Here is a 26,332-nt window from a genome sequence, read left to right as displayed (position 1 = left end):
AAACTATCTTTATTTTGCAGGCATGAATCCACGATGCATCTTGAACCCTACCAAGATTACTAAAGGGTCAGTGCAGCATGCTGCCTGCTGCCCATACTCCGTTGCCTATCACTCCCTGTTGGATACCATAGTCATTACAGCTATGGATACTCCTCTGATGGCTCCAGCAATAGGAGCTGTGCCAGTGTTCCGAACTGGAATGCCACTTTCTGGTCCGGCACAACTCCACTGTCTGTGACATCCTCCGCGTTCTCCAGAGATCACTAGTCTAGTCACCTTATTGCAACGGAGGACTCATCAACATCACCGGCATCAACCAACCCAGCCTCTGCACCCCATCCTTCGCTGTCAGCACTATCTACTCACCGGGAAAGCTTCAATCAGTAGAGACACCAAATACTTAAATACTTAGGGAAGCTGATGAAGCAGTGGCGACCTCCATTTTAATCTCCACAAGAACCATCAAGGATTCTGAACAACAACTCTATTAGACATTGACTTGGAGGATGAAGACTGGCCTGAACTATTAACTGGCTTTTGGTATTATAACCCAGCATACATACTAAGGCAACCAGGTACTGAATTTTTTACTTTTATCTTATTGAATTGAGGCAGCATTGGACACATCACAGAGACTCTGAAAATAACCTGGATTTAGTTCCTGATTTGTGTGCTAGCACTTTATTGTAGAAGAGCAGCTACTGAATACACAGAATGGGTAATTATATCCTTAAGTATAAATAGGCCAAAAATTAATCATTACACTCACAATTTATACTGTTTAACCCATATTCACCTGTTAGAAAACAATAGATATGAACAGTGTAAACAATAGATCTGTGGATATTATGTCCAGACTTTAAAAGTGGGGCACCCAGGTGGCTCAGTCAGTCAAGCATCTGACTTGGGCTCTGGTCACGATCTCACAGTTCACGGGTTTGAGCCCCACGTCTGGCTCTGTGCTGACAGCTGGGAACCTGGAGTCTGCTTCAGAGTCTGTCTCTTTCTCTCTGCCCCTCCCCTACTCGCGCTCTCTTTCTCTCTCTCTCAAAAATAAACATTAAAAACAAAAGCAGGGACATATAAGAAACAGAAAACTTAGCATGTAACATATATCATCACCCTATGGATTTCTTTCTCACACTATGGATTCTTTCTCACACTATGGATTTCTACTCCAAGAATATAGGAATCTATGTTAATAAAACCTCTCCCAGTCGCACCCTACAATAATAGCCTATACCTTGAAATTTAACATGTAGGGGTTTCGAGCCAGGTACAGATACCCTAATTGTGTTCAGTGTTATTCATCTTCATTTATGCTCAATGAGCAATGGATGCCAACAACAGATTCACTAAAAGGAAGGAAACCCATTTAGTTCCTTGTTGGACTGGCAGGTTTAACTGAAGCAACAGTGGCAGTCACTTTTTCTCAATTCCAAATCCATCAAACCACATTAAATTTTCAATTTTTGAAATCAATCTCAAGTTAACACGCATGCAATGGCACCTTTGTTGTTATTGGATACGTAGATGGAAACATTTGCAACGTACGACAAATAGATTTCACACAAAATAAAGCAATGGAAATTTGACATAAAGCACCTGGAGAAAACACTAACCATAATACTAAAAAACAACATAAAACATGTTTCTCTAACTGTTAATTGTCAATGTTATAGTTAGGAATGGTTGATGTATGTAGTCGTCTTCGGACAGTTATAATCTCAAGACAGTACTGGCTGCCTGAGATAACAGCCCCACCAGAAGGAAAGTAGATATCACACATCCTAATGGCTCTAATTCCTTGGGCAGCTGTCAAATTAGAATATTGGCATTTAAAGAAGGAAACATGACATTGGATTCCCTACATTTGCTGTTTCTCAATATCAAAAGGGAGAGTGAAGGCCACAGGAAGACCCCTTATAATAGAAGGAAAATGTGTTCCTAAGGATACATTATTGGAATAGAACCAAAATACCTTTATTACTGCTGGACTTCTGGATATACCTATGGCATAAGTACCATACAGGTACCTATGACTATGGCTTTGATGCCTCCCCCACCACTTATATTTAACATGGGAAACTGGACCAGGATAGCGTGCTCTAAGCCAAAGCTCACCCGAACCTAATGGGGTCAAGGGGAAACTACAACATGACGTGATATGTAAACATACAACAGGTAATGAATGTGTCAAGAGAACAAAAAAAATATATTATTCGTGGTCAATAAAAGATAAAGAGCTATGAAAGTAATCAGAAAAACGTTTCACATCGAATTTCCTCAAATTAATCTAATAAATGTAAATCATACATGAGAAAACCTAAGTAAAACCAACACATACATTCCCTAAAATAATGACAGCTGGGGTTAAAATAAAATGATTATCTAGGGTTAAAATTTTAAAAACTGCTAGGGTTATGGCAGTGGAACACGTGCTTGATAGTCCTGTGCAAGCCTGTACCCCTGCAGCGTTATAAAGATGATCTTCACTTGGAAACATATTTGTCAAGGACAATAAACTGAGTGGTTCAAGAAGCTTACCTTTTGGTTGTTGGAGATTAAATATGGTAACACGTTAAAGAGTGCTTTGTTATCCTTATATTAAAAATATTAGGAATACACTTGTTTAAACTGCTCATGAAACTATGGTGTCAAAGAATAACACTCTCCACTTGTGACTGTGATTAATATTGTAAGTCATGTAGAATCACGGGATGGATTGATACTTTTGTTCATTTAGATTTGTACAGGACATTAGACACTTAGTATTAGTGTGTGAGTGATTTGAGTCACGGGGTAGACTGTTGTGTATTGGTTTGGAAGGATTTCAAATCCACTGGTTTACAACAACGACAAAAATAAGGTTGTGCTTAGAAGTGAAGTTGCTTTGATAGAACAATGAAGTTGTACTCATGAGAACTTAGTAGCTCAGCCACTGAGGGGCCCCCAGGGGCCTTACCATGGAAAAGATATGAAGAAGCAACGATGACAAGGGGACATTAAACTATATTTGCTGAGGGATCGTGAGGACTATCTGAGAGGGTTTGGTTTGGGCAAGGCAATAATACTTCACTGACCTAAAAGGACTCTCGAGGGGTGCCTGGGTGGCTCAGTCAGTTAAACGTCCAACTCTTGATTTCAGCTCAGGTCATAATGTCATGGTTGTGAGATTGAGCCCCATGTCTGGCTCTGCTCTGCGCTGGGCTGGGCTTAGAGCCTGCTTGAGATTCTCTCATACATTCTCTCTCTCTCTCTCTCTCTCTCTCTCTCTCTTTCCCTCTCCCCCCCCCCCCACATGTGCACGCTCTCTCTCATGCTCTCTAAATAACTAACTAAATGGACTCTTGGAGACCTTGGGGCACTTAGCTCCTGCCTGCATAGCTCCTGCCTCCATAAACATGACTCTTTTACAGGCAGTAGTAAAAGCCATATAGTGTCCCTACAAAAATCATATTGCCCACCAACATCTAGTCCTCATTCCCTGGCAAGGTACCCTAGCAACATGGAACTTTTACTTTAGCACTGGCAGCTGGACGTCAGCTACAGTTCGCTAAGCTGTCTCTCCTGGGTACCAATTCCTGTAAAGATACACCTGAGCCATATTTGGATTTTACTCCTTTCATCTCTCCTTACCTGGAACAATAGTGTGATTAATCTAACACTGGTTTGGAGTATGTTATTTCTGTATTATCTAATGAAAAGACGTTCTCTTGTATGCTATTGGCTTGTGAAATTCGCAGAGCGAACCATTGTTAAATACATTGTTGGCAAAGACCAAATCAGCTTCTGAGTGTTATTTGCCTCCCCAAAACAGCCTTCGTGGGGAATATGTGCATTTGTGTAGATTCAAGATGGGAATTGGACACTAGGCGCCCCCAATTGCTGTTCCTATGACCCAGCCTTGCTGACACTTCCCTGTTCTAGGTCCCTGGCTACTCTGACCTGGGCTTCTAAGCATCGACAGTCTGTCCCCTGTCAGCCACCCTTGGCTACTCAGGTCCCCCCAGGCCCGTGGAGCTAGGGCTCACACCCAACTTCCTGCATTGCCTCAAGGGTGGAAGGAAAACACCCCCCAAAATTGTTCTGAGGCAGCCATAGGAATAGGTGACAGTCCTCATGTGTACTTACTGTTTGCTGGGGTCCTAGATTTCTGCAGCAATCAAGGATCCCAGGGATCTCTTATCGGAAGCTACCTCAGCCGGTCTGTCCCATCCAACCCTGATCAGGCATTCCAGATTCCTCCAGCTCTGCGTTCAGGGGGAATATGGATTACGTGTAGGTTAGGGTTTGGAATTAGGAATATGCCAGTTATACCCAAAAGCCTCCCCCTGTGACCCAGACTTACCCAACTTTGTCCATGTCTACCCGGGCCTGCACAGCTCACACATGTATAGTAGTACCCACCGTGTCAGCTCTAAACCGGTAAAAGACTGTCCCTGTTTGGACTGGTTGCCCAATGGAGTCTCTAGCAATCACGGCTTTGAGTTGTCACTTACTGGAGAGTACCTTAGCTATTTCACCTGCTCTGCCCTGGCAGGGCAGTCCAGATTTTTCCAGCTCTACTTTCACGGGGAATATGTACATTTGCATAGCCTAAGGTTTGGAATCAGGCAAACACCAGGTGCCTTCAATAGCCTCCACGTATGAGCCAGCCTCACAGGTCACCTGTAGTGTTCCAGGTTCCCAGCTGCCCTGAACCGTGCAGCCTGCGCATGCACAGTTCACACCCCTAAGCCAGTCCACCAAGCTTGTGAAATTTTGGCCGGACGCCAATCGCCGGCACAGCCGCCAGCGTGAAGGGAGCCCACCTTCTGAAAACTGCTCTGAGCTGAAAGCTGCAAATGGGCCATAACTAGTCACCATGTGAACTGAACCAGGACCCCCCCCCCCCCATGTATCTAATGGAGGATATCCTGACTCCTGCCGGCCCAGCCCCTCCTGGCAAAGCAGTTGGAAAACCTCCAGCTCTGCCTTTGGAGAGAAAACTGTCAGTGCAGAGCCTGATGTGGGGCTCCAACTCACGAACGGGGAGATCGTGACCTGAGCCGAAACCAAGAGTCGGACACTTAACCCACTGAGCCACCCAGGGACCCTGGCCATCACTTTTTAACATTAATAGCTCCCTCCTGAGGCTCAGCCTTGCCTGACGTCGCTTAACAGGTCCCCGGACACACTGAGCTGCAGACACTGCGCATGCGCAGACTGCAACTGTCAGACCGTCCTGGGCTGCAGGGGGGCACTCAGGCCTGCGGAACTCCAACCTGAACCCAACCACCTGAATGGCCTCAGTGTGGAGGGGGCCCACCCTCCCCACCTCAAAAATCTTTGAGGCAGCAGCTTTAAACTGGCAGTAGTCAGTTCCCATGTATGCTACCCTTTTGGACTTTAGCGGTAATCAAGCCTCCCAAATGTCTCTTGCCGGAGGGTGCCCCACTCAGCCAGACCATCCCTTCCATCTTGCTCCAACTTTGCCTTCTGTGTGAATATACTCATTTGTATAAATTAGAGCTTGGAACAAGGTAGATACCTTGTAACCCCAAGAGCCTGCTCCAGTGACCCGGCTTCTCCAGATGCTTGCTCAGTTCTGGGTCTTGGCTACCCTGATCTGGGAGTCCCACACATGTGTAATTCACACCCTATAAGCCAACCCTAGGCAGACCCCGCCTACAAGCCCTTGGAACTCAAACCAGGCCTGAACTATGGCTAGCTTCCAATGTGGAGAGAGCCCACCCCCTGAAAATCTTTCTGAGGTTTCTGCCTAACCTGGTAACTGCCAGTCCCCATTTAGACTGGCTTACTAATGAAGTCCTGGTCTTCTCCAGGAATCAAAGCCCCCCCCCCCCCCCCCAGGTGTCTCTTAGCTGAGGGTAGTCTGGCCATCCCACCTGGCCCCATGCTGGCAGGGCAATCCAGATTTTTCCAAACGGCCTCAGCAGGAACATACATCTTTGTGTAGGTTGAGCCTGGGAATTAGGCAGATGCTAGATACCCTTAATAGCCCCAACCTGTGATGTGGCCTCTCCACACACTCGCTCTGTCTTTCCGAGTACAAACTCTTGGCTACTCTGACCTGCACGGCCCACATATGCACAGTGCACACCTCGAATGCCACCTGTGGGTGAACAGGGCCATCCGTCCCTCTAGAGCTAGGGCCCATTCCCAATCACCTGCACAGCTTCAAGTATAGGAGTCCATTCCCCCAAAATTGATCGGAGGCAGCTGCTAAAATGGGCAACAGTATGCCCCTGCAGACTGACTGCTGGCATTTCAGGCTTTAGTGCTCCCAGGTGTCTCTTATTGGAGGATACCCCCTCGAGCCAGCCCCTTGCATCTTACCCCAACATTGCTTTCAGCAGAAATATGCACATTTGTGTGGGTTAAGCCTTGAAATTAGGCAGATGCCACATATCCCCAACAGCCTGCTGTTTGACTCAGACTCTCCGGAAGCTTGCCCTTATTCAGATCCCTGGCTATGTTGACCCGCACGGCCCTAGCACGGGCAGTCCAAGCACCCTTCAGCTGACCCTTGGCAGATGGTGCCCTCCAGGCCTGTGGAGCCCAGGCTGTTCCCCACCCACCTGCTAGACTGCAGGGTGGAGAGAGCCTACCCCCAGATAATCAACCTGAGGCAGCAGCTATAACCTGACCACAGACCATTTAGACTGGCTGCCTGGTGGGGTCCCGGGCTTCTCTAGCAATCAGGGCCTTCAGGTGTCTCTAACAGGAAGGTACTCCAGCTTTGAGCCTGCCTCACTCTGGCAAAGCAGTCTGGATTCCTCCAGCTCTGCCTTCAGCATGAATTGACACCTTTGTGCAGGCTAAGGCTTGGAATTTGGCAGACTCCAGGTACTTCCAAAAACTGCTCTGGTGACCCAGCCTTTCCAGACGCTTGCCCTGTTTCAGGTCCTTGGCAACCCTGCCATGGGCATCCCATGGGCATGCGCAATTCGAACCCCATCAGTCACACCTGGGCAGTGGGTCCCTGAGCCCTACAAAGCTAGCGCCCATCTTGAACTACCTGCATAGCCTCGAAATGGAGGGTGCCCACCCTCCGGACATGGGTCCGAGGGGGATGCCAAATGGGTGACAGCCAGTGCCCACATGCACTTACTGTTTGCTGGGGTCCAAGGCTTCAGCAACACTCAAACTCCCAGGTGTTTCTTATTGCAGGATACTCTGGCCAGCTTGCACAATCCAACCCTGAATCAGTCCAGATTCTTCCAGCTCTGCCTTCAGGGGGAACGTGCACACTTGTGTAGGTTAAGGCTTGAAATTAGGCAAACACCAGATACTCCCAACAGCCCTCTCCAGTCATCAGGCCTCTCCTGATACTGTCCTGCTCCAGGTGCCTGACTCTCCTGACCTGCGCCGTTCGCACATGCGCAGCCTGCCTTGTATCAGCAGGCCTTGGCCTGCAGGGGGCACTCTAGGCCTGTAGAGCTCCTTCCGGTGAAAATCTTTCCTTTTTTTTTTTTTTTTTTTTTAATGTTTATTGAGAGAGAGTGAGCATGGGGGTAGGGAGGAAGAAGGGCAGAGAGAGGGAGACAGAGGGTCTGAAGCAGGCTCTGTGCTGACAACGCAGACGGGGCTCCAACTCACGAACCATGAGATCATGACCTGAGCCAAAGTAGGACCCTTAACCAACTGAACCACCCAGGGACCTCCCCCATGAAAATCTTTCTAAGGTGGCAGCTTTTAACTGGCCACAGCCAGTTCCCCTAGGTACTCACCCTTTCTTGGGATTCCAGGCTTCTGCAGCCATCAAAGCTCATGTCGGAGGCTACCCTAGCCAGCCCACACAATCCAGCCCCAGCAAGGCAGCCCAGATGACTCCAGTTAGGCCTTCTACAGGAATATGTGCATTTGTGTGGACTAGGTCTTGGAATTCTGCAAACGTCCTGTAACCCCCAGAGCCCTCTCCAGTGACCTCTCCCAACACTTGCCCTGATCAGATCGTTGGTTCTTCTGACGTGCCCTGCCTGTGTGTGCCCGGTTCGTATCTGAAGACCCAGCAGGCCCTCCAAGCCCACGGAACTCTGGCCAGGCCCAGAGTTTAAGCCTTGAAATTAAGCAGATGCTGGGTCCACCCAATGGCTCCAGGTCCCAGGCCACCCTGACCTGTGCAGCCCACACATGAGCAGTACTCATCCCAAATGTCGACTTTGGGCAGACCTAGCCTTCCAGTCTGGTGAAACTGCAGCCAGGCACCTGCATAGCCAACATTGTGGAGGGAGCCCACCTTCTGAAAAATCACCCTGAGCTGAAAGCCACAAGTGGGCATGGGCCAGTCCCCCTATGAACTTACTGCCTTCTCCAGAAACCAGGACCCCCATGTGTCTCCGAATGGGGGAAAGCCTGTACTGCTGGCCCCATCTGGCAAGGCAGTTGAAAACCCTCTAGCTCTGCTTTTGGGGGAAAGGTTCACAATGGGGAAAATAAAGCCTTGGTACTTTGGGCTGACACCTTATACCCCCAAAGCCTCCTCCCTGTGACCCAGCATCCCCCAACATTGCCCTGGTGCAGGTATCTAGCTATCTTGACCTGTGCCAAGCCACACACACTCGGGTCTTCGCCCAGACAGCTTCCCCAGGGGCTGCAGGGGGCACTCCCGGCCTCCCGAACTCCAGCATGAACCCAACAAGCTGAATGGCCTCGGGGTAATGGGACCCCACACCTCGAAAATCCTTTTGAGGTGGCAGCTTTGATACTGGTGACAGTCTGCCACTTTTGGACTAGCTGCCTGACCCGGTCAGGATTTCCCAGTAATTAAGGCTCACAGGTGTCTCTTATTGGAGGGTACCCCAGCCGGCCAGCCTGCCCCATCCATCTACCCCAACTCTGCCTGCAGTGGGAATATGAACATTTGCATAGTTCAAGGCTTAGAATTAGGCGGAGGCGAGGCACCCCTGTGTCGCCGCCTCCTGTGACCCACCTCACCCCGCGTTGCCCTGCTTCAGGTGTCTGACTACTCTGACCATTGCTGCTGGTGCATACCTAGCTCTTGCCCTAGCAACAGTCCTTTGGCTACCAGGGCCCTCCATGCCTCTGGAAACTGGGCGGGGGGGGGGGGGGGGAGCCAACCACGGTAATCTTCTCTAGGCTAGAGGGAATCCACTACCTGAAAAATCTTTCTAAGGTGGCACTTTAAACTGGCCACAGTCCCCATGGACTGGCTGCCTAACAAAGTCCTGGGCTTCTCCAACAATCAAGGCTCCCAGGTGTCTGCGATTGGCCCGATCTAGCAAAGTAGTCCAGATTCCTCCAGCTCGGCCTTCAGCAGGAATATGTGCCTTTATGCACGTTAAGGCTTGGAACGAGGCAGATGCCAGCCAGGTACTTCCAATAACCTGTTTTTGTGACCCAGCCCCTCCCACACTTGCCCTGTTCAGGCCCCTTATCTGCTCAAGCTGCGCATACAGAGTTCATATCCCTTTGGGCAGCTGGGGCCTACAGAGCCTGTGGAGCTAGGGCCCCTCTTTATCTGCAGAGCCTCAAGGATAGAGGGAGCCCACCCTCCCTAAAACTGGTCTGAGTTAACCCCTAAAAAGAGCAACCATCAGTCCCCATGTAGACTTACTGGGCTCCCAGGTGTCTTTTCTTGGAAAAGACCCTGACTGGCCTGCATGATCGTGCCCTGGAAAGGCCATCCAGATACCCCAGCTCTGCCTTGAGCAGGGACATGTGCAATTGTGTAGGTTAGGGCTTGAATCAGGCAGATGCCTTGTAATCCCAATAGCCTGCTCCAGTAACCAGTCCTCTCCAAACACTTACCCTGGTCAGGTGCTTCTCCACCTTGACCTTCGCTGCCTGCACATGTGCGGTACACATCTCTAAGTCAGAATTGAGCAGGCCTGGCCCTCAAGCCTATGGAACTCTGGCCAGGCCCCAGCTACCAGCAGAGTTACTAGCCTAGTAGTATAGCCCCTGGCGATGTCGGGGGAGCCTTCCTATAATTGCTCTGAAGTGGCAGCTGCTAATGGCAACAGTCAGTCCTCATGTGGACCTGGTGTCTAATATGGTTCTGGACTTCCCTAGAGACAATGACTCCCAGGTGTCTCCTAATAAAGAATACCCTGTCCTGCCTGCCACCTGTCCCCACCCTGTCAAGGGAGTCGAAAACCTCCAGCTCTGCCTTGGGGTTGTTGCATCCACCCGACTCCTGAAACAGAATGCTACGGGCACCAGTGACAGTCACAACAAAGTCTATTGCAATGAGAGGTAAGGCAAACCGACCGATCGGGACCAACACTCTTGACCAGAGTGCAGTCTCCAACAGCCGGGATACAGAGTTTTTATAGCCGACCACATTGTCTTATTATCACCTGGGAACAGAACAAAGGAATAGCTCCCAGGTGGAAACAGTTGAAACAGGCCCTTGCCCCAATCCAATCAAGCGCTAATCCATCCCTTGATTGATAGGATAAGGCTGTTAATCTCTTAACCTATAGTGTTAAAACAAAGCTGTTATTCCTTAAAGCTACAGGTTAGCCCTACCCTTACAGGGTGAATATTCCACAATGGAAGGTACGCCTTGAATTGGGCTGATGTTTTCTCTACCCCCTAGAGCTCGCTCCGGCATCCAGTTTTTCCCAACACTTGCCCTGGGCCAGGTCCCTGGCAACACTGACCTGCGCGTCCTGTGCATGCACCATATGCATTCCATCAGCCGCCATCATGCAGGCAGCGCTCTCCAGGCCTGTGTAGCTAGCGCCCATCCCCAACAACCTTCAAGGCTCAAATGTGGAGGCAGCCCCACACAGAAGATTGCTCTGAAGTGGCCCCTGGAATGGGCTTCAGGTAGACTTACTTTCTGCTAGTGTTCTGGCCTTCTGCAGCAATGAAGGCTTCTAAGTATCTCTTCTTGGAGGATATTCCAGCCAGCTCACCATATCCACTGTATGCAGGACAGTCCAATTCCTCCAGGTCTGCTTTCAGGGGGAATAGGCGCCTATGTATAGGTTAGGGCTTGGAACTTGGCAGATGCTTTGTAATCACAAGACTTCACTGTCATGATCAGGCCTCTCAGGACACTTGCCCTGTTCCAGGTCCCTGTACGCCTGCACATGCTTAGTTTACACCCTGTCAGCAGGCACCACATCAGGCAGCTAGTCCAAATGGGGACACATGGGATCTTTGATTGAAACAGGGTGATATCCGAAAAAAACCACCAGACGCCGAGTAGAAGCGAGGCAAGATTTTATTCACGGCCAGGCCAAACCTGACCTCCTGATGTTAAGGAGAAAAGCGCAGAGAACGGCCCCGAACAAAGGCAGCAGTGGGCTTGTGTGGATTTTAGCAAGTCAGAATACATCATTATTTGGTTAACCAATTACAATCTACAGCGTTTCATGGTAGCCAATTATATTGTGACACAAAGACGTTAGTTTTGGCGGGAACCTATAAATTTTGAAGGTCTTTGTCCTAAGAGGGTTTAAAATGACCAATCATAGTTAGACACCTGAGATGCTATAGAGCAGTGAGTACGTGACTTTTTACACGTTGGTCTGGCCTAGGCCAGATCTTGGTAGAGAGGGTGGGGGAGCGTTTTGCATCCTAAGGTATTTGTTTAGCAAGCAGGCGAGGTCACAGAAGTGAGATAGGAAGGTTAGTAATTACTGATAACCCTAATAGGGAACTACATAAGCCTTTTATCTCCACTATTCATGAAAGGTGAGTTTAAGGCGAACTTATATACAATAAGCTTTCTGATATCTTATAAGTTGACCTATTACAGATTACTGTAGATGCCCAGGACTCCAGCAGAGTGAGTCCACAAGGGGACAGACTGTTGCCAGCTTAAAGCTACTGCCTCAGAACAATTTTCAAGTGGTGGCCTCCCTCCATCCTGCAGGCTATTCAGTGGTTTGCATCTGGCCTGAGTTCCATAGTCCACCATAAACTAAAGGCCTGCTAACGGGTGTGGTCCACATATGCCCTGGTGGCACAGGTCAGGGTAGTGAGGGATGGGGAAAAGGGCCAGGTCAGGCAAGGCTGGGTCACAAGAGCAAGTTATTGGGAATACCTACATTACCTAATTTCAAGCCTTAACCTACACAATGTGCATATTCCTGCTCAAGGCAAAGCTGGAGGAATATGGACTGCCTTGCTAAGTCAGGGATGGGCAGCTCAGCCAGAGTATCTTCCAGTAACACACACTTGGGAGGCTTGATTTCAGCAGCAGCTGGGGACCCCAATAAGCAACAGGTCCATGAGAGGCCTTGGGAGTGGGCTTTCTCTTACTCTTAAGGCAATGCCACTGATTGGGGATGGGTCATTTCTCTATAGGCCTGGGGGCCTCTAATGCCCAAGTGTGGTTTACGAGGTCTGCTGTGCTTGCATAGGCCTTGAAGGACAGGGTAGCCAGAGACCTGTTAAAGGGCAGATATCGGGGGAGGCTGTGTAGTGGGAAGAGATAGTTAAAGGTACAAGGCATTTGCCTAATTCAAAGCTCTAACCTCCACAAATGCACTTATTTACCCTGAATGCAGAGTTAAAAAAAACTGAACTGACTTTCCAGGGTCTGGTTAGGCAGACTGGTGGGGTTCCAGAAAAATAAGGCATAGTTTTAATGTTTCAATGAGCTAGATTTCTGTATTTTTTTAAAATTTTTTTAATGTTTATTTATTTTTGAGAGAGAGACAGTATAAGTGGGGAAGGGGCAGAGAGAAAGGGAGACATAGAACCATGAAGCAGGCTCCAGGCTCTGAGCTGTCAGCACAGAGCCCGATGCGGGGCTCTAACTCACGGACCGCGAGATCATGACCTGAGCCGAAGTCAGACGCTCAACCGACTGAGCCACGCAGGCGCTCCTAGGTTTCTGTATTTCTGAAAAAACAGCAGGTACATGTTTCTGGAGCTTAGGTAAATTTGAGGTCAATTAGGAGGAAAGGGAGAATTTCTTTCCAAAAGATTTTTAAGAATGCATTCCAATTTTGTGATTCATGTGTCATATTATGTATTGGCATATCATGCTGTAAAGAATACTTCATAGCAATGAAGCGATTTTAAATTTAATCGACAGCTATCTCATCACACAATTGAAGGTGAAGGCGGCCACAGGGAAATTTTCTTACTCTCTGCATTTGAAACTGCTGTGATCACATTCCGGAATGTTCCATTGATTTCTGAAGTTCCCGGAATAGCTCCCTTTTTTTGTCTGTTCATTACAGTTTTCTGATTTTGCAGATTTATTAGAACTGGTTTCAAAGGTCAGGCAGGCATCTTCTATATTTGGCTAATCCATGTTAACGTTTTAAATCTGGCTTTAACTATGTGGAGAAAGATAATGGCGATGTTGAACTACTTTTGAGTGGGGCTTTGAAAGGAGAAGAAAGGACATGAATTGTCTGAAAGCTGCTCGTGAACTAGAGGGCACAAGATACCAGCTCAGAGGGGGTGTGGAAGCTCCTGCTAGATCCATCACTGGACTTGAACCCAGCCCACTGTTTCACCCAGCCAGATTGTTATGAAACGGGGACTCTGAAGAAATATTGGAAAGTATTTAAACCACTAAGCTCAGAGATCCGTGAAGCTCCAACACCTCCAAGGAATCCTCCTCTCCTTGACCGTGAGAACAAATGGCTAAAGATAAAAGACGCTTCTGTTTCCCACCTCAGGAGCAGGAAGGGGAGCAGGAAGGCTTCAGGGTGGCTCACAGAGGTATGTCTGAAACCGGAGATGTGGTCCTCTCAAAGCAGTGATTCAGAATGAAGCAAAAAAACTGGTGGGAGCAAGTCCCAGTCAGATGTTCAGAGCAGTGAAGTGGTCTAGGGTGTCCACATAAGTACTAAGAACAGGGGTTATTTAATAGGATTTTGCAATCTTAGAGCTGGAGGGACCTCAGCAACAATCTAGTCCAACTTTTTGTTGCTGTGGAGCCCTCTCTCTTCAAACAAAAGCTTCCACAGGAGCCCTAACACAAACTCATAGGAAAGCAGGATTGCTGGGGGTGTGGCCTGGAGGGGCAAAACCCACAAAAGCTTACTTATAAAATTAGAATAACTTTAAGAATCATCGTGCAAGAAGTTTTATTTATTTGTATCAGAGAGAAGCTAAAGCAACTTTGGTCACAAAGAATCAAGTTCCCCAAACTGACACATCCTTAATTTGCAAAGTGAAAAGCCTTTGGGTCCTTAAGGACATTTTTGCTTGGAGGCAAGAGAACAGGGAATATGACTTTTAGTCACACGGAAATGAGCCTTGGATGGAAATTTTCAGATTTATGGACTATGCTATGCTGGTATGGGACAATGAGCCCCCAAGTCCCACCAGGGGGCGCCCCTGTTCGACATTTTGGGAACGTTTGTTTCCCTCCTGGAGCGTCTGTCGGCCTCGTGCTTTGTAGGTTTAAGGGAAATCCGATTAGATACCACGCTCAAGGAGACACTAGGCGTTCTTCTATTTCAATCTCCTTCCCTCTCACTTTTCGTCCCAATGATCGAAATCCACTTAATATTGGGGTTACTGAGGTTTCTTCACTTTTCAGAAAAAGAATTAAAAAGCCCCCAGATATCCCCTGGAGAGAAAAACAAGAAGCGTCTTCCAAGGGGCCTGGTGCAGCCCGAGGAAGGCTGGGAATTCCAGCTACAAGATCCTGGGAAAGAACGGCTCCTCTGGCCTCAGTTTTCTCATCAATAAAAAGGCTCTTTGCGCCCTACCATCCGTAGCATCCCGTGACAGGGCAGTCTGGCAAATGTCAGCTTAAATTCTGGATCCTACTTCTATCTGTAAAAGGCGGATGCCACACAGTATGATCACGGAGATTAAATAAAACAATGTTCGTAAGCGCTGGTGCAGTGTCACTAAATGGGTTTATTATTGCCTCTTACGTTTTTATTATTGCTTTCATTACCCCTCGGTGGTGGGGGGGGGGGGGGAGAAGCCCCTCCTTGGGAAAGCCTAGGAAATTAGACTTTTCATTCACTTTTGTTCTAATTCATATTCACGGGAGGTTTTAGAAGTTCAGGCTACAACGTGCTGAAGGACAGCAGACGGTTGAGGGGCGCGCCCGTATTTCTGAGGCGGAAATCGGGGGCTAACTGCTACTTCCACAAATCCTCCCCCGGGCCTTTCTCCCTCCGGGGGCAGCGACCCCAAGCCTCACTCGCCGCCAGAGAGCACAGGCAGCGCAAGCGATGGCTACCCCGCCCCGAACCTCCCGGAGCCGACGCCAGTGGCAAAGGCCAGCGCCGCCCGGTGGGGCCTCGGGCCCCGCCCCTGGCGTCTCGCGTAACTTCGCAGAGGCGTTTCCCGGGGCGTGCCTCTGTTGCTAGGCAACCACACCGCTCCCCCTCCCGCCCCTGGCGCTCCTCCCGCCCCTGGCGCTCCTCTCCCCACTCCCTGCCCGACCAGTCGCAAGCAAAGGCGCGCGGAGCTGCAGTGTCTGGACGAGAGTCCCCCGGGAAGCGTCGCGGTCCCGGAGGCAGCCGCCCCAGCGCAGGTGGACCCTGCGCGTCGGACCCTCCAACCGTCGCCCCTCCCCCGGGGGCTCCCGAGCTAGCGGATGGGAGGCACGGCTCGCGGGCCCGGGCGGAAGGATGCGGGGCCGCCCGGAGCCGGACTCCCGCCCCAGCAGCGGAGGTAACGGCGGCGCAGGGTAACGGGCTGGGGGCCCCCGAGTGGGTGGCTGGCGCAGGCTGGCGAGGCCGGGGGTGTGTGGAAGTGGGGGGGCGGGGAAGGCCTGATGGAGTGAACCCCCGGTAGCAGGGACGAGGGAAAGGTTCTTTCTGATCTCCTCCCGGGGACCGGCCCACCCTCCTAGTCTGCATCAACTGCCCTCCCCCCCCCACCTCCGGCCCCCCGTGAGCGGAGGAGGAGAAGCTGGAGCGGAGCTAGGAGAAGAAGCCGTAGATCGGGGATATGTAAGGAACTCTAAGAAGCTGGGACTTTTTGTGGGGCTTTTTAACAAACCGGGGGAGGCAGAGAGCAAATACCTTTCCAAGAAGCCCTGTTGCTCAGAGCAAATAACCCAGGGCTGAACTCTTGGGGTTTGCCGTGAGGGGTGCGGTCTGACTTGGGGATATGCAGGTGAAGGGTTGCGCTGAGTAGGGCTTTCTGGGGATCCTATTTTGAGAGATCTCCACCTTGCATTGTATTTTACACCTAAAAGGAGACTACGGACACCCCGCTCATTTGCATGCAGACTTCCTTTGGGTAATTTCCTCTGCCTGTTTATAAGAATACTTGCAGGTCTTCAGGGTTGTCTTTTTCTCTGTAGTTGTGGACGCCTGTCCCATTTTATTTATTATATTCATGATGTTGGCAAAGAGTCAGTCACATCCAGAATTTTTGGCTGTCAGAGAAGCCAAAAATTTATGTATCCATTAAAGATACATAAAATTCTATCAGAATGTGAGTTTGTGTTTATAAAGAATCTTTCAAAAATATCTGTAGTTGTGTTTTTAATTATCTTTGTATTTCTATAACACACCAATTAAGAAAACTCTAGAACTAATTGTATAAAAGTTTTGAAAGGCAACTTTAAATATTGCAATTACGAAAACAAATATTTCAGCATATTTTAAAAGATTTTTAAAAATTCTTCCCCTGCAACCTCGTGACCATCATTGTATTTGTAGTATATTATGTAAAAATGATACGATGAAAGGCTGATGTGTATGACTGGGAAATTCATGTTCGCGGTGGCAGATGAAATGCATTATCTAGGACCATCTTGTGGTTTAAATAAATCCTCTCCCTCTTTTGTGGCAGAGGCACAGCGTGAAGGAACAGAGAAGTGGTCCTTAATCATTTAGCATTTAGCTTCCACCATCCACTAGAAAATGGAGTGGATAAAGAAGTGAAATTCAGTACCTTGTATAATTTAGAGAATCTCTTTGGTATTTGTTGTAGTATTCACTGGATATTTCTACAAGTTGGGTAGATGTTAAGTAGGTAAGTGAATAAATCATAAAAAGAAGACATTCTAAGAAGGCTTTTTATTTCTTGCCTGTAAGACAGAGAAGTGTGCAGACTGGAACTATTCTTCCCATTATAACATGTGGAAAACAGGCTCATAAAAGAAGGTAGTACAGCCAGTGATAAAGCAGAGATTAGAATCCAAGGCTCTGACTTTTAAAATACAGTTACCTCTGCCTTTCCCCCCCCCCCCCCCCCTCTCTTTTCCTGCTCCGGTTACCTTTTAGGCTTCAGATTTAAACGAGCCTTTATTTTCATGTAGTAAGTTAAATGAGAGCCTTCTCATAGTCCCTATTCTTATTTTTTAAATTTTTTTTTAAAGATTTTATTTTTAAGTAATCTCTACATCCACTGTGGGGCTCGAACTCACAACCCCAAGATCAAGAGTTGCATGTTCTCCTGATGAGCCAGCCAGGCACCCCGAGAGTCCCTATTGTTAACAACATTTACACAGTAAGAGTTGTCTTAACTCTGTCAAAATACAAACCTAAAATGCTATCCTTTTTTAAAAAAGAAAAAGAAGTGGGGCGCCTGGGTGGCGCAGTTGGTTAAGCGTCTGATTTCAGCCAGGTCACGATCTCGCGGTCCGTGAGTTCGAGCCCCGCATCAGGCTCTGGGCTGATGGCTCGGAGCCTGGAGCCTGTTTCCGATTCTGTGTCTCCCTCTCTCTCTGCCCCTCCCCCGTTCATGCTCTGTCTCTCTCTGTCCCAAAAATTAAAAAAAAAAAAAAAAAAAAACGTTGAAAAAAAATTTAAAAAGAAAAAGAAGAAAAGTTGGGTTTTCTCTATTCTTTTGCCAAATACCCTAGTTGTTTGTATTCGATGCCAAAATGCAGTGTAGACTTTTTTTGTATTAGTTATTTGTGGCAGATGTGAAGAAGTAAAGACACAAAATGTTTTGGAAATACAAGTTTATATACTTAAGATACTGACAGATTTTATCTGTAATCCTTTCAACTAGATTGGGGGATGGTGTCTATGATACCTTCATGATGATAGATGAAACCAAATGCCCACCCTGTTCGAATGTACTCTGCAATCCTTCCGAACCACCTCTACCCAGAAGACTAAATGTAAGTAAATGAAATTGTTCTTTGCTGTCTAGATGTCTGGGAAAGAAGGAAGTGCTACTTAATGCCCAAGGTCCAATTACATCTCACTGGCAACTCAGACTCTTTGTTTCCTTTTGGTGTCTCTTGACTTTGGAATAACAATTTCTGTGGTCCAAGTTTAGCTTTCCAGATGATTTTGATTTGGAGCCCCACGTATTCCTTTCAATCACTGGGATAAATTATATGGCACTAGGAAAAAAATAATGCTACTTTTATCTAGGGAATGTTTTGTTGTTGTTGTTTTATGGGATGACATAGTGTATTATAAAGGTTCATTTTAACAAAAATGAGGAACAGATAATACCCCTGAATTCATAGATCTGCAAGTTTTTTTTTTTCCCTGCAAGATAGAAATGCAGTCCTCGCTTATTAGTATGCTAAAGAGAATCACTTTATAGATCATAAATAAAACTTGAACAGTACAGTTTGGTTTCTGATGCATTTAATCATTCTGGAGCTTGCAGACACTTAGCTTTTGACACTGTTTTACTTAAGGTAATAAAAGAATTAATTCATATTCCATCAGCATACACAGGATAGTAGGGAGAACGGGGTTTGGAGGAACTCCATGACAGGGAGAAGCCATTCTGTGACTTTAAAATTTGCTGCATATGTCCCCTGATGACCAAATTGAATAACTGAATAGACTTATTTGTAATATTTCTCCTTCAGATTTCTGCATTTAAGACCTAAAATTGTTTCTGTATTCTAGTATATTTTTTATTATATGTCTATTTATTTATTTTGAGAGAGAGAGTGCACATGCACATGCGCTCTAGCTGGGGAGGGTCAGAGAGAGAGAGAGAGAGAGAGAGAGAAAGACACGGATAGAGACAGAGAGGATCCCAAGCAAGTTCCGTTCTGTCAGCGCAGAGCCCGTGGCAGGGCTCAGTACCACGAACTGTGAGATCATGACCTGAGCCGAAATCAAGGTCCCAATTAACTGAATGAGCTACCCAGACGCCCCAGTTTCTATAGTCTAAAAAAAACAATTACTTGAATTTTTCATAGCCCTTTCCAACTTTCTGTTAGCTTTTGTTATTAAAATCAATCTTTTCACTAGTTCCAAGGCTAATAATATTACAAAGTATTGGCTAAATATATTCTGGTCTCCCTATTTTTAACCTGTTCCCTGGAGTACAATAAGTTTCCTTTCCATTTTCAACAAGCTCATTTCTTTAATATGTGAAAACCTCTCAGAGTTCCAGAACCATATACTCCTCTGGTTGACCATGGGCTTTTTGGTTACTGGCTGCCAATTAGCATATCTCTGTAGGAAACTTTTTGCAGTTGGGCTGGTACATTAACATATGATTTAAAGTTCATTTTAACTTCAGTTTAGAGTTAGCCAGTGCTAATCACCTCCCGGTAGGTCAGTTAAACTGTATGTTTCAAGATTAAAATGAATTTCTTACTGTATAGCATACAGAGTAACAGTTTTTGAGAAACATGGGGTTTTAGATTCTAACCTAACTGGTGTCTTTGCAAACTTTGCTGAAAGCAGTGCTCTTTGACCTCTTGTTGACATTTATAATAGTTCATTAAGACATGATTCCATCCCTAGACCCTATTGCTTTTTGTCACAAAGCCTTTAAGCTTTGTTTATCCAAGATGTTCTTGCGTTCTCACTCTAAACTATAAATCGTCCGCTTGGCATTTATTGGCTTAAGCTTTGTGTTGCAGATTTAGCGTCAAGAGCTAGGGAAAGAGTAGAGTTTCATATCTGGATGAGAAGGATATTCCTTTTTTCGGAATTTCTCAACAAGATCTTCGAGACTTGACTCACACAATTGAGAATGTCAGCTTCTATTTGAAATGTCAAGAGTCCTCCAAATTAGCAGTGTATGTGAAGCATTGTTAAATAAAACATGATTAATCGGTCTCTCTGGATGTAATCACATAATTAAGAAAATAATTGGTAGAATTGATCATACATATTGTTGAGTTACTGTGATTACAACTACGGACTAGAAACATATAGTATTTTATTTATAACTATTCTGCTTTAACATGTGTGCAAACTCTAGACTCTGCTAGAACAATGGAAGGAAGATTTTATTTATAGCACAACAGTCTTGATACATAATTGATTCAGGCCAGTATTTGAGTTATTTACAGGAAAGGAAAGAGACCTGAGAAGATACCCCATCCTTGTGTGGAAAAATTCCTTCCTGGAATTCTTCAGATTCACTGGAGATTCAAACCTTGATAACCCATAGTGGACTGTACCTGGGGTACCTTGTTCTGTTCTGGGAGCCACACTCTAAGAGCACAGCCCGTGCTGAGAATGTGAATAAGGCAGTAAGCATGAGGCAGAGGATATAATGGGCATGATGGGCCCAGGGAAAAGTAGGGGGTGGGGGGAGGGCAGGACAGCCCCTTTTTAGTATCTGAAGGACTTTTACATGAAATCTGGACACTTCTGTGTCCTTCCAGAGGGCGAAATAAGATGTGGTTTTCAGGGAGAGAGATTTAGGCTCACTTTAAGGAAAACCATGGCATCCTTAATCTTACTGTAATAGCTCTGTGGAAATGAAATTTCTGTAACATATCCATTCAAATTCATGTTCTGTGCCCAAGACCCCCTCTTTATCACAGACAGAAATGAAGACTCCGGAACCCACACAGCCTTACATGTAGGCAGGGTAGGTGAAATACCCAGGGATGGACCTGGACCCCAAATACCTTTCCTACCAGCTTGTTACTGATGACTATGGTTCCTAGAGAGTCATTCCTTTGGGTTAAGGCATTGATCTGCTGTTAAAGTTCAAATATCTTGGAGAGGTAAATTAAATTACCTTAAATTGTATGGCAAGTCAAAAGCACGTTTTGTATCAGGGAGAAAATGGGTGAGTTGTTTCCACACCTCCTAAAAGAAGGCCTAATGTGGGTGCCACCATGCTGCAGGAGAGATATTTAATGCCAGATGTCTGTGGAGGGAGACTGGAGATGTGGAAGGAGGTACCAGAGAGAGAAGAGATAAACTGAAAGGGGAAAAAGGGAGGGCATATAAGAGTTTAAACCTTAATATGTTGAGAATTTTGTCTACTTATTACCAGTGTTTGTAAAATGTTTTATAGCTTGTAAGGGTCTTTCACATATATTATTCATTAGAGTTTGATTTACACTTTGCATCCTACAAGTAGGTATTATGACCCACATTTTATAAATAAAGAAACCGAGGCTAAGAAACTGAGCTAAAGTTTAACAACTTGCTTAGGGACCTACAGCTTTTAAGCAGTATAGCCAGGACTCTAACCCAAGCCTTTTGACATCACTTTTCTTCAGCATGTGTCCCCAAAGCACTAGTGGTAAATCTTTAGATGCATTGAAGTTAGGTATTAAAATTTTTAAGGAAAACTAGCTGAGATGCACGCGAAGATTCATTTTTGTTACGCAAATCTACCTAAAACCAAACAATTGTAACTCCCTAGTCCAGCCAGTCTATCTCCTCACAGATTGAAGTTCCTTGAGAACACCTGTTTCTTTCTGCTCTTGTAATAGTGAACAGTAAGGGTTCCTGTGAATGTCACGTGGATGGATGGATAAATGGGACCCTCTTCTGTTTTTTTTATCCTTAAAATCACCAATAGTGGGGCACATGGGTGGCTCAGTCAGGTAAGCATCCGACTTCAGCTCAGGTCATGGATCTCGCGGTTCCTGAGTTTGAACCCCGCATCAGGCTCTGTGCTGACAGCTCAGAGCCTGGAACCTGCTTCGGATTCTGTCTCCCTCTCTCTCTGCCCCTCCTCCCTCTGTCTCTCCCTCTCCCTCTCTCTCACAAGTAAATAAACATTAAAAGAAAAACCACCTAAAATGAGGAATAGTTATTTGACTTAATTACTGCTAAGAAAAACGTTGTAGTATATTTCCACCTTAGCAAGGTGTTTGGGTTCTGTCTGCAGGCCTGTTGTATTTTCTTGACCAGCGATAGTTCTCCATTTTGGTATCAGAGAGATTTTTCTGGGTCCATAGGTCGTCTCTTTACTGAAACCCCACGTGCCAAAGTGTGGCTACAGTTGTATTGCCAACTTCACTTTGTGTGTAATCATGTAATATCCTGCTTTTGTAACTGTGGGACTTCACAAATGTTTAGATTGATTAAATGACCTGAAAGGAGCAGGCAGGAACTAATGTCCTGCTTGCATAACTATAGCTGTATATGAAGTTTGGCAACACTCAAATGTTTTCATCTTTTGTTTTTTGCCACTATTTATATCTTTTATATTGTTGTTTAGGTAATAGGCCTGTTTTCTGGAGTTAGATTAAAATTCTTGTTTTTAAAGATTTGGCCACTTTGGATCATGATCTTTCTATCTCTTCTTTCCTTCTAGCACCCTCTTAATTTTTCTTTGTGTGTGTGTGTGCGCGCGCGCGCGCGTGTGTAATTGTTTAAAGTATTTATCTTTCTTGCTTTTCCTTTCCTCCGTCTAATTTCAAAGAAATTGTGTTTCCTCTTGAAGGAGTAAGTAGAGCTGTCTTCTGTGAGTTACTGTTCCTTGAAGGAGAATGTTAAGCAAATGCAAGTAAAAAAAAGTAGTATGCCATTATCACTTAGGCTCTTGCTGAGGAAGAGTGGGTGTAGGTGTAAGTGAGAGAGAGAGAGAGACTCTTGATCTCTTTGAGAGAGCTTTACAAGAACCTCCCCCACCTTACCCCCCAGGACCTTGGATTCTCACCGTTACTCATCAGATACTTAAAGAACTGGCCCAGATGATCCCAGGAGCCCTCTTTGGCTTAGAACTCTTGTGGTTCAGTGCGCTGAGCTAGAAGGATTCAATCATTTTGGGGGGAACCTGGGAGTAAATAACGAGGCCTCGCTTGATTCCAAGCCACAGTCCTCGTTCAGCCCTAGTTGGAGAGGACTGCAGGCACTGGGAGAAGCTGGTACCAAGTTGTGTTCATGAGAAGCGTGCTGGACTGACAGAAGACCTGGGCTCAAATCCTGCCTCTGCCCTTCAGTGGCGTTTTACTTATAGAACGCCTTTTTGTTTTTGTTTTTTAATAGAACACTATAACGTGCATATTTTGATTCTATATATGCCATTAAGATCTGGGAAGATACTTGAAACAATTAGTAAACAATATGAGACCGTGTGTATGTAATCAAGTGCCAGATTATGTGGTACGGGTTGGAAAAGCTACAGTCACGATTCGTTAGTATGGGCTTTGAGTAGTTCTAGGTAGAAGAGAGAGGGCTTGAATTGGGCCTTGAAAGAGTGTAGGATTTGAGTGGATGGGGTGAGAAGATTCTCAGTAGAAAGACATACCTGCCGGAAGGAACCTAGCATGTGTAGGGCTTGGTAAGAAGACCATCTCTCTCTAACAAACCGAGGCATGTGTAGGGGGTGGAGGTGGTCATAGTATTCCAGGGGGTCCGAGATCAATATAACCCAAGTCTCTAGAGACTCCTGCTTGTCTTACCTCACTTTTGGGTCTTTGTAACGTACGTGACTGGACAGTTTTGTTGTTGTTCAGTCGGGGGGAGGATTCTTTCATCCTTCCACTGTTTTCAGTGACTTTTCTATTACATTCATTTTTCTTTTCCGTAGACCACTGCCGAGCAGGTAGCAAGAGACCACACTCAGCGCTTTCTGAATGGAGGTGAGGTGAAGGTGGAACAGCTGTTTCAGGAATTTGGCAACCGAAGATCCGATACTCTCCAGTCGGATGGCATCAGCGACTCTGAGAAATGCTCTCCTACCGTTTCTCAGGGTAAGAGTTCAGATAGCTCGAATGCGGTAAAACCCAGCAGTTCAGCCAAAGCATCCAAAGTGGTGCCACTGACTCCAGAGCAAGCGCTGAAGCAGTATAAACACCACCTCACTGCTTATGAGAAGCTGGAGATCGTCAACTATCCAGAAATTTACTTCGTGGGTCCAAATGCCAAAAAGAGACATGGAGTGATCGGTGGTCCCAATAACGGGGGGTACGATGATGCAGATGGGGCCTATATTCATGTACCTCGTGACCATCTAGCTTATCGATATGAGGTGCTGAAAATTATCGGCAAGGGGAGTTTTGGGCAGGTCGCCCGGGTCTACGATCACAAACTCCGACAGTACGTGGCCCTAAAAATGGTGCGCAATGAAAAGCGCTTCCATCGGCAGGCAGCTGAGGAGATCCGGATTTTGGAGCATCTCAAAAAGCAGGACAAAACTGGGAGCATGAACGTCATCCACATGCTGGAAAGTTTCACATTCCGGAATCACGTCTGCATGGCCTTCGAATTGCTGAGCATAGACCTTTATGAGCTAATTAAAAAAAACAAGTTTCAGGGGTTTAGCGTCCAGTTAGTTCGCAAGTTTGCTCAATCCATCTTGCAATCCTTGGATGCTCTCCACAAAAATAAGATCATTCACTGTGACCTGAAGCCAGAAAACATTCTCCTGAAACACCACGGGCGCAGTGCAACCAAGGTCATTGACTTTGGGTCCAGCTGCTTCGAATACCAGAAGCTTTACACCTATATCCAGTCTCGGTTCTACAGAGCTCCGGAGATCATCTTAGGAAGCCGCTACAGCACGCCTATAGACATATGGAGTTTTGGCTGCATCCTCGCAGAACTTTTAACAGGACAGCCTCTCTTCCCGGGAGAGGATGAGGGGGACCAGCTGGCCTGTATGATGGAGCTGCTAGGGATGCCACCACCAAAACTTCTGGAGCAGTCCAAACGTGCCAAGTACTTTATTAACTCCAAGGGCCTACCTCGCTACTGTTCTGTGACTACTCAGGCAGACGGGAGAGTCGTGCTTGTGGGGGGTCGCTCACGTAGGGGTAAAAAGCGGGGTCCGCCAGGCAGCAAGGACTGGGTGACAGCACTGAAGGGGTGTGATGACTGCTTGTTTATAGAGTTTTTGAAAAGGTGTCTCCACTGGGACCCCTCTGCCCGTTTGACCCCGGCTCAAGCACTGAGACATCCTTGGATTAGTAAGTCTGTGCCCAGACCTCTGACCATTGAAAAAGTGTCGGGTAAACGGGTGGTAAATCCTGCAAATGCTTTCCAGGGACTGGGTTCCAAGCTGCCTCCAGTTGTCGGAATAGCCAATAAGCTTAAAGCTAACTTGATGTCAGAATCCAACGGTGGTATACCTCTGTGCAGTGTGTTGCCCAAACTCATTAGCTAATGGACAGTGCTGTGCTCAGAGATGCGTATGTATGTATTTTTAATTCTCTTGCAAACCTGAACGTGGCGGGAAAAAAAAAAAACAAACACGAGCCCGTTGGTGGATATGTTTTTGTTAGACTAGATTTCTTTTTTTAACACGGCAAAACATTTTTATATGTCTGTAACAGAACTCTTCAAGGGCTAATGACCTAACCAGCCTGTGTTGGCCATCCTGGAATGTACATTAAATGACTTTTTATAGGTCAGTGTATCTTCGTTACTGTCGTCAGATGTACGTCACCTTGCGTATCCTGCTGGTTGAAATCCCTTTCTCTCCAGGTAGAAGGTATCGCAGGAAGTATATCCTGATCATTCCTCACCGTGTCTAGTCTCCTTCAGCATCTATTCCAGAGGGATGGTTTGGGACACGGCTGTGGTTCTGGATGAGAGCCAAAGCCCCTCCTGTCCCAGCAGGCCACTCTGTGGGCCCATTCCAGGTGAAAGGGCTCAGCAGAATATGGCGTAAGGGAAGGCTCCAGAAGCTGTTAGTCACTTGAAGAGGTGTCATTGCTTCTCAAATGAGTCATCTCTCTTTCAATCCTGTGATTTGTGGCGATTTTATTTTATGTTGTTATTATTTCTGTGATTATTTTGCTTCTGATTTGTTTCCTAGTCAAAGCATTTTACTGATGTCTTACCACTTTACCAAGTGCTGGCTTGAAAACTGAGTCCTGTGTATCACTTTACCGCCCCACTCCACCCCTGTCTCCCAGCAACATAAAGCAGCTTCTTTGCCCCAGATTAATGTTAGAAGCATAGAAGCAGGGGCGCCTGAGTGGCTCTATCAGTTAAGCATGACTTCAGCTCAGGTCATGATCTCAGTTTGTGAGTTCAAGCCCTGCATTGGGCTCTACACTGATAGTGCGGAGTCTGCTTGGGATTCTCTCTCCCCCTCCCTCTGCCCCTCCCCCACACTTACTTTTCTGTCTGTCTCTCTCTCAAAATAAATAAATAAACTTAAAAAAAAAAAAAAGGGAGAAGCAGCATGCAGACTACAGTTCTCTAATTTCTGGGAACCCTGGAGACCAGCCTGCTTGCTGCATTTCCCTGGACTTTCTTCCTTATAAAATCACTATCCGATAATCCTCACTATAGTTTGCTGCTTCCCCTCCTCTCTCCCCGCTCTCTGG

General features: G+C 46.5%; 1 protein-coding gene across 4 annotated transcripts; it reads left to right on the top strand.

The window, feature by feature from the left end:
* The first annotated feature begins 213 nt into the window (after positions 1-213).
* DYRK3 (dual specificity tyrosine phosphorylation regulated kinase 3) lies at positions 214-25,408 on the top strand. Of its 4 annotated transcripts, none has more exons than XM_043569533.1 (3): positions 214-575; positions 17,884-17,995; positions 23,587-25,408. In XM_043569533.1, the coding sequence occupies exons 2-3, from the start codon at positions 17,912-17,914 to the stop codon at positions 25,159-25,161; spliced, it is 1,659 nt and encodes a 552-aa protein (XP_043425468.1). In that variant the 5' UTR covers positions 214-575; positions 17,884-17,911; the 3' UTR covers positions 25,162-25,408. The 4 variants fall into 4 exon arrangements, with proteins under 4 accessions (XP_043425468.1, XP_043425466.1, XP_043425467.1 ...); XM_043569531.1 differs by lacking the exon at positions 214-575 and adding an exon at positions 15,295-15,585; XM_043569532.1 differs by lacking the exon at positions 214-575 and adding an exon at positions 16,047-16,158.
* The last annotated feature ends 924 nt before the right edge of the window (positions 25,409-26,332 follow it).

This window comes from Prionailurus bengalensis, chromosome E4, assembly GCF_016509475.1.
Source record: "Prionailurus bengalensis isolate Pbe53 chromosome E4, Fcat_Pben_1.1_paternal_pri, whole genome shotgun sequence".
NCBI classification, from domain to species: Eukaryota; Metazoa; Chordata; class Mammalia; order Carnivora; family Felidae; genus Prionailurus; species Prionailurus bengalensis.
This window is presented reverse-complemented; position numbering and strand designations above follow the sequence as displayed.

Coding starts and splice junctions, on each gene's coding strand:
- DYRK3 (XM_043569531.1), top strand. CDS start 15,509: ATGGGAGGCACGGCTCGCGGGCCCGGGCGGAAGGATGCGGGGCCGCCC. Junction 15,586..17,883: donor CTCCCGCCCCAGCAGCGGAG/GTAACGGCGGCG, acceptor CCTTTCAACTAG/ATTGGGGGATGGTGTCTATG. Junction 17,996..23,586: donor CTCTACCCAGAAGACTAAAT/GTAAGTAAATGA, acceptor TCTTTTCCGTAG/ACCACTGCCGAGCAGGTAGC.